The 8672-nt window shown below is 43.2% G+C and overlaps 1 protein-coding gene across 1 annotated transcript; it reads left to right on the forward strand.

Moving 5' to 3' along the window:
- The first annotated feature begins 1559 nt into the window (after nucleotides 1–1559).
- Nucleotides 1560–8432, forward strand: LOC110528408 (small ribosomal subunit protein mS37). The gene is made up of 3 exons (XM_021610459.3): nucleotides 1560–1913; nucleotides 2620–2738; nucleotides 7687–8432. Exons 1-3 carry the CDS (start codon nucleotides 1775–1777, stop codon nucleotides 7798–7800), a joined length of 372 nt encoding a protein of 123 aa, XP_021466134.1. The 5' UTR covers nucleotides 1560–1774; the 3' UTR covers nucleotides 7801–8432.
- Nucleotides 8433–8672: the final 240 nt, after the last annotated feature.

Raw genomic sequence — 8672 nt, forward strand, 5'->3', positions numbered from 1 at the left:
TTGGTACGGCAACTGCTTTGCATCCAACTACAAGGCTTTACAAGAGGGTAGTTACAGAGGGTAGTGCGTACGGCCCAGTACATCACTGGGGCCAAGCTCTCTGCCTTCCTCTATATCAGGCGGTTTCAAAGTCAAGTCATAGACTGCTCTCACTGCACCCGCAAGGAAAGCGGTACCAATGTACCAAGTCTGGAACCAACAGGACCCTGAAAAGCTTCTACCCCCAAGCCATAAGACTGCTAAATAGTTAGTTAAATAGTTAACCAATAAATACCTGGATATTCTGCATTGACTCTTTTGACACATCACATATGCTGCTGCTACTGTTGATTATCTATCCTGTTGCCTCGTCACTTTATCCCTAGCTATGTACATATCTAATTAAATTACCCCGTACCCCTGCACATCAACTCGGTACTGGTACCCCGTGTTTGTAGCAAAGTCATCGTTACTAATTGTGTATTTATTCCTTGTTATTTTTTTTCTTTCTGCATTGTTGGAAAGTAAACATTTTACTGTTAGTTTACACCTGTTGTTTATGAAGCATGTGACAAACAAAATTAGATTTGACTGTATGGTGGGGTATGCAAAATGGGTCAACTTTGAGCACCTTTATCTCCTGAATGTTTTGGCATTCAGGTCCAAAAGGTCATTTTCTGACTTCTTCCACGGGCAAACATGCATAGAAAGTTTTGATGAAATCATGCAGTCAAAGGTGATTAAATTCAAATGGATTTACCCATTAACATCCATGAGATTTGTGTGTCATCTCCTGAAGATTCCCCTCTCTGTGTTGGGAGTTGAGGTGAGTTCACCTGACATAACTATCAACACTAATATCTGCTGAGTTTGCAGCTTTGATACATCGTGCCTGGAGAGATGTCCCAATGTTTGGACTTGCCCTACATTCTAACAAAATGTCACACTGCCATATTGGGGAGTCTACGTATTTCTCTTTGCATGCCTACCTTTCCACTGGATACTCCAGGTAACCTTGAGGCAGAATGTGTATAATTTAGAATGTGCCAATGGCAGTAAATTATTGCAGCCCATGGGCAAGAATGCAAAAGCTCAAGAAGGATCTTAAAATTGGTCATCTATAAATTGGAAGGGCAGGTTATGTAACTCCTTTGATACAATATTATTACACAAATATGATTAAGTTATTAAAGGGGTAATCCGCAGTAAACAATAAAGTGGCCACCTGCCACTGTTTTGGTAAAGAGCTGAGGGATTGGGTTGGAGAAATGTGTCTCAAGTTCATACAGAGCCATGGATGCAAGGACTGACCATCCATTATATCAAATTTATAGTTGTATTCATATTCTGAGGCTATACAGTGTTTGTTTACAATTACATTGTTTACAAATAATGGTCAAACAAGCTTATATTTTTAGTTCTGATGGGGTATGACAGTTGAACTAAGCTCATGAGACTTCAAGAATCAATGAGTATATAATTGATCAAAGTCCAAAAATGGAAGTACCAATCGCATTTTGCCGCTTTAAATACATTTAAAATGTGCAGCTCATTAGACGACAGAAAACTACAAACGCTTTACGTTAATCTTTCGTAATGTGTCGTCAACATAGTCATTACTACAGTAACAGCAATATACGACCAAAGATGGCGCCCCACGTTTGTCTCTTGTGAGGAAATGTTGTTAGAGAAAATACTATTTCACGTATCTAGGCAGTTTTGCGATAGTTTATTGTGAAAGCAAGATATTACATTTTCGCTATTTACGTGTGATAATTGTATTGTGCAAGCCGCAATGGCGATGCAAGGTGGGACTGCACTTCAGGAGAAGGTCAGTCGGATGTTGAGCAGAAAGCATAAAAAGCCCGTTCTGAAACCCAACAAGCCGCTTGTTCTGAAAGATGAGGTCGCCAACAGGAAAATTAAGAAAGGGGGTAAGGCTTTTCTGTTAAAGGCTTCCAAACTAACCTGTGTAATGACATGTTCTATCCAGTGGACACGGCTGTAGACATAACACAGCCAACAGCCCAGTACATTTAGTTAGCTAATTGCACGTTTGGTTATTTATTGCTTTACGATTTGTACTGAACGACACGTTTCCCCTAAACGGTGCGCACCGTTCTTCAACAGTCTTGAGATACGTTTGCTAGCGGTTTGCAAGGTGTGACCTTATCAATATGGGTGTGAATGACTATTTTAAATCGCAACCTCGTGCAGCACACAGAACACACGATTGCCCTCTGGCCCATCATAATCACGTCGTTCTTCAACTGGGGTGTATTCATTCCGCCAAACAGTGGCAACTAAAACGAGTTTCTATTTGAGAAATGCGGGTAGGTTCCTCTGTTTAAGAAACGTTTTGGAACATAATAGGCGGAATTCATTCCCCCCTGGTCGTGCTGTTCAGTACAGCATAGTTTCGGTGGAATTGAACATTGCACACTGTTCTGTCTACTGAACGTGCCCCAGCTCTCTACACTCTGATTGGTCGGCTGTGTTGACTGTTACGTCTCTTATTTACAATGTGCATAAATGATACACTCTTGAAATAATTGTAGATCAGTCATCAGTATGCTGAATTAGTAGTACCTTATAATTTTGACAACAGCATTGGAAAGTGATTACACTGTTTTCCCACAGAGGCCACATGCGTCACAGAGATGTCCATGATGATGGCGTGCTGGAAGCAGAACAACTTCGTCGACACCCTCTGCTCCAATGAAATGCAGTCCTTCTATACGTGTGTTGAGAAAGCCCAGGTATGTTGCTGCTACTCAGTGTACAGGAAATCCTTGCTCCAGGCTTATTGCACACACCCCTCTCTCCCTGTTGTTTTAAACTAGGTCAGCACGGTTATGTTCTTTTATTAAACATTTTGCTAGGAGACAAGGGCCAAGGTAATGAGACAGCACAGGTAACATAATTTTCTCTGCCGTTAACTGTCTTGAGTCATAACCAATCTCTCCCCCTGCCCAGTTTCCTTTAGGGTCTTCCCTCCTGTTTCGCTTTTTATTTGTGTCAGGGCTAATTTCCCCTCAGCTGAGGTGCCCAGCTACTACATGCTATTTTAGTGCCGCACAGATGGATAACAAGTTATTAGCTTAATTACGCTTTCAGTTTAGTGTCTACAAGTAGTAATACATTATTTATAAATGTGAATAAATACACTATATTTACAAAAGTATGTGGACACCACTTCAAATGGGTGGATTCGGCTATTTCAGCCACACCCGTTGCTGACAGGTATATAAAATTAAGCACACAACCATGCAATCTCCATAGACAAACATTGGCAATAGAATGTTCTCGCTGAAGAGCTCAGTGACTTCAACGTGGCACCATCATAGGATGACAACTTTTCAACAAGTCAGTTCGTCAAATTTCTGCTCTGCTAGAGCTGCCCCGGTCAACTGTAAGTGCTGTTATTGTGAAGTGGAAACATATAAGAGCAACAATGGCTAAGCCGGGAAGTGGTAGGCCACACAAGTTCACAGAACAAAAATTGTCTGTCCTCGTGCAACACCCACTACCGAGTTTCAAACTGCTTCTGGAAGCAACGTCAGCACAATACCTGTTTGTTGGGAGCCTCATGAAATGGGTTTCCGTGGCCGAGCAGCCACACTCAAGCCTAAGATCACCATGCGCAATTCCAAGTGTCGGCTGGAGTGGTGTAAAGCTCGCCGCCATTGGACTCTGGAGCAGTGGAAACACGTTCTCTGGAGTGATGAATCACACTGACATCTGGCAGTCCGATGGACGAATCTGGGTTTGGCAGATACCAGAAGAATGCAACCTGCCCGAATGCATAGTACCAACTGTCAAGTTTGGTGGGGGAGGAATAATGGTCTGGGGGTGTTTTTAATGGTTCGGACTCGGCCCCTAGGTGAAGGGAAATCTTAACGCTACAGCATACAATGACATTCTGCTTCCAACTTTATAGCAACAGTCTGGGGAAGGCCCTTTCCTGTTTCAGCATGACAATGCCCCTGTGCACAAAGTGAGGTCCATACATAAATGGTTTGTTAAGATCGGTGTGGACAAACCTGACTGGCCTGCACAGAGCCCTGACCTCAGATGAAGATGGTGCCGACGGATATGGCAGCATCTCGACTAGCTCTTAGGAAACTTTTCAGTATTTAGTTTTTTTATATACTCTTTTTTAAATTATTAGCTCAGGAAATGTTTTGTGTCATAAAATACAGCCGGGAAGAACTATTGCATATTAGAGTGGCGGTAACTCACCAGAACTGTAAGCATTACAACCAGGAATAAGACTCCCTGGAGAAGATTTTTGTTCACTCTCCCCAGAGCAATTTAACTTATTCCAGAGGCCGACCCAAAACATCGCCTGCGGAGGAGAGGCACTCGAGGCGGCCTGCTGGTTCGACTTAGGAGGTGCGCACACCACCCACCGCTATCGAGTATATTACTCGCTAATGGTCAGTCTTTGGATTACAAAGTTGAAGAGCAAGGATTTATTTCCAGAGTCATCGGGGCCTGTAACATACTTTGTTTCACGGAAACATGGCTCTCTCGGGATACTCTGTCGGAGTTGTTAAAGCCAGCAAGATTCTCAGTACATCACGCAGACCGGAATAAATAGGGAAGGGTGGAGGGGTGTGTTTCATGATTAACGACTCATGGTGTAATTCTAGGAACATGCAGGAACTCAAGTCATTTTGTTCACCTGACCTAGAATACCTCGCAATTAAATGGCGATCATATTATCTCCCAAGAGAATTCTCCAACGTCATTGCCAAGGCCGTTTACATCCCACCTCAAGCCGAAACCTCGACGACTCTCAAACAACTTCATGCAAACTGTAAACCACATATCCGGAGGCTGCATTTATTGTAGCTGGGGATTTTAACAAAGAAAATCTGAGGACTAGGCTGCCGAAGCTCTATCCACATATTGACTGTTCGACTCGTGCTACTAAGACTCTTGACCATTGCTATTCAAACTTGTGGAATGCTTACAAGGCCCTCCTTTCGGCAAATCTGACCACGACTCCATCTTGCTCCTCCCATCCTATAGGCAGAAACTCAAACAGGAAGTGCCCGTGCTTCATACTATTCAATGCTGGTCTGACCAATCAGAATCCACGTTTCAGGATTGTTTTGATCACATGGACTGGGATATGTTCCAGGTAGCTTGCGAAAATAATCGCATACACAGATAAGGTGACTGAGTTTATAAGGAAGTGAATAGGAGATGTAGTACTCACGGTGACTATTAAAACCTACCCTAACCAGAAACCGTGGATAGATGGTAGCATTCGTGCAAAACTGAAAGCGCGAACCACCACATTTAACAATGGCAAGGTGACTGGTAATATGGCAGAATATCAACAGTGTAGTTATTCACGCCGCAAGGCAATCAAGCAAGCTTAACGTCAGTATAATGATAATCACGGACTACAACAGGAAAACCAGCCACATCGCAGAGACCGACATCTTGCTTCCGGACAGGCTAAATACATTTTTTGCACACTTTGAGGATAACCCAGTGCCGCCGACGGCACACTACCAAAGACTGTGGGCTCTCCTTCTCCATGTCCGACGTGAGTAAAACGTTTAAACGCGTTAACCCTCGCAAGGCTGCCGGCCCAGACGGCATCCCTAGCCGCGTCCTCAGAGCATGCGCAGACCAGCGGGCATATTCAATCTCTCCCTATCCCAGTCTGCTGTCCCCACATGTTTCAAGATGGCCACCATTGTTCCTGTACCCAAGAAGGCAAAGGTAACTGAACTTAATGACTATCGCCCTGTAGCACTCACCTCTGTCATCATGAAGTACTTTGAGAGACTAGTCAAGGATCATATCACCTCTACCTTACCTGCCACCCTAGACCCATTTCAATTTGCTTACCGCCCCAATAGACCCACATATGATACAATCGCCATCACTCTACACACTGCCCTATCCCACCTGGACACGAGGAATACCTATGTAAGAATGCTTTTTATTGACTATAGCTCAGCATTCAACACCATAGTACCCTCCAAGCTCATCATTAAGCTTAAGGCCCTGGGTCTGAACCCCACCCTGTGCAACTTTGTCCTGGATTTCCTGATGGGCCGTCCCCAGGTGGTGAAGGTAGGAAACATTACCTCCACTCCGCTTATCCTCAACACTGGGGCCCCACAAGGGTGCGTGTTCAGCACCCTTCTGTACTCCCTGTTCACCCATGACTGCATGGCCAAGCACGCCCCCAACATAATCATCAAGTTTGCAGACAACACAACAGTAGTAGGCTTGATTACCAACAATGACGAGACAGCCTACAGGGATGAGGTGAGGGCTCTGGGAGTGTGGTGCCTGGAAAACAATCTCACTCAATGTCAACAAAACAAAGGAGATGATTGTGGACTTCAAGAAACAGCAGAGGGTGCACCCCCTTCTCCACTGCGGTCCCGTCAATGTAGATAAGGTGGAAAGCTTCAAGTTCCTTGGCGTACGCATCACTGACAAACTGAAATGGACCACCCACACAGACAGTATGGTAAAGAAGGTGCAACCGAGCCTCTTCAACCTCAGGAGGCTACATAAATTTGTCTTGTCACCTAAAACCCTCACAAACCTTTACAGATGCACAATTGAAAGCATCCCGTCGTGCTGTATCAACGCCTGGTACGGAAATTGCACCTCCCGCAACCACAAGGCTCTCCAACGCATCACTGGGGCAAACTACCTGCCCTCCAGGACACCTACAGCACCTGATGTCACAGGAAGGTCAAAAAGATCATCAAGGACATCAACCACCTGAGCCACTGCCTGTTCACCCCACTAAAGCTGGTGCAGAGAGACTGAAAAACAGCTTTTATCTCAAGGTAATCAGACTGTTAAACAGCCATCACTAGCACATTAGAGGCTGCTGCCTATAGGCATAGACTAGAAATCACTGGCCACTTTAAGGAATTGAACACTAGTTACTTTAATAATGTTTACATATCTTGCATTACTCATCTCATATGTGTATACACTGTTTTCTATACTATTCTACTGTATCTTAGTCCGCTCCGCTCTGACATCACTCATTCATATGTATAGTCTTAATTCATTCCTAATTATATCTGTGTGTATTGGGTATATGTTGTGTAATTTGTTAGATATTACTGCACTGCTGGAGCTAGAAGCACAAGCATTTTGTTTCACCTGCAATAACATCTGCTAATCACGTGTATGTGACCAATTAAAATGTGATTTTAATTTGAACCCCATCCAACACCATTGGGATGAATTTGAATGCCGACCAAGAGCCAGTCCTAATCACCCAACATCAGTGCCCAACCTCACTAATGCTCTTGTGGCTGAATGGAAGCAAGTCCCCACAGCAATGTTCCAGCATCTAGTGTAAAGCCTTCCCAGAAGAGTGGAAGCTATTATTGCAGCAAGGGGGGGGACCAACTCCATATTAATGCCCATGAATTTGGATTGATATGTTCGATGAGCTGATGTCCACATACGTTTGGTCATGTAGTGTATCTCAAGCCGATATGTTTTTAAATGAATTAGTATTTGTATTTATTATGGATCCCCATTACCTGCTGCCAAGGCAACAGCTACTCTTTCAGGGATCCAGCAAAATTAAGGCAGTTATAAAAGTTTTAAAACATTACATATATCTATAACACAAAATCCAGTATTGAATGAGGCAAAACATTTTCTTAAAGTTTTTCTTTCAATGTATGTATTTCCTTACAGATTGCAGTGAAAAACAAATCAGAGCAACACACCATCGGCCAGAGTGGACGCCTTCAACCCAAACAAGCTACTATCCTGCTGAAAAGATACCCCAACTTACACGTAGAAATCTAGGACTACTCCCAGCCCTACTACTACGATGTATTAATTGACAAAGGTTGTGGGCCAGAGAATCTTAACCACCCTGCCCACTGTCCTCTGTTATCATGCTTGGCCTTTGTGGCCAACTGAGGTCTCTGCTAGTTCTTACAGTAAAGAGGAAGTCTCTTAGATCACAGAAACATCACCAACGTTCCACGAATGCTAGACGTGATTCATCAACAAAGTGAATTAAGTGGATTTATTGTGCTGCAGATGCACTTCTTGTGATTGCCATGTTAAATTGAGTACGCTGTTACAGGTCATCATATAAAACAGTACCATTAAAATGGCTTCAGTCACAGAAGGTTCCTACGAATATGTAACTTCACTCACTGTCTAGTATTTTGAAGAGCATTTTCATTACGCATTCAGTTATTGCTATATTATTGCATGGCTTTTTAAGATGCCCTATTAATTTACAGTTCTCAAATAACAATCAAGGACATTTGTTTTCATAACTTGACATGGTATTGTGTGTGTGCCCTGGATGAAATATAGTGTGACTGACTGTTATCTCAGTGTCCTGAGTTGACTCCCATAAAATGTATTTCCCTTTAAAAATGATCTAAATAAATCCATACTGCACAGACAGTGGTTGCTAACGATATTAAGATATTAGTGACCTCTGCAGTATTTAATTATGGTTATTTTGTTGCATTTCCTCTGGAGTGCACCACCACCGGACATTCACCTCAATAGGATACCTATTTTGAGTTTCCAATGGATCACTCAAATGTAATTTGAAACACTCCTGATATAGTTGAACTGCCTAGCTGTTCTGTATTATTGGCCAATTTGCCAGATAGGATTACATGCCAGGAAGCAAAGCCCATTGCAGGTCATAG

Source organism: Oncorhynchus mykiss, chromosome 1, assembly GCF_057628025.1.
Source record: "Oncorhynchus mykiss isolate SJ-2025 chromosome 1, ASM5762802v1, whole genome shotgun sequence".
NCBI lineage: Eukaryota > Metazoa > Chordata > Actinopteri > Salmoniformes > Salmonidae > Oncorhynchus > Oncorhynchus mykiss.

Coding starts and splice junctions, on each gene's coding strand:
- LOC110528408 (XM_021610459.3), top strand. CDS start 1,775: ATGGCGATGCAAGGTGGGACTGCACTTCAGGAGAAGGTCAGTCGGATG. Junction 1,914..2,619: donor CAGGAAAATTAAGAAAGGGG/GTAAGGCTTTTC, acceptor GTTTTCCCACAG/AGGCCACATGCGTCACAGAG. Junction 2,739..7,686: donor CGTGTGTTGAGAAAGCCCAG/GTATGTTGCTGC, acceptor ATTTCCTTACAG/ATTGCAGTGAAAAACAAATC.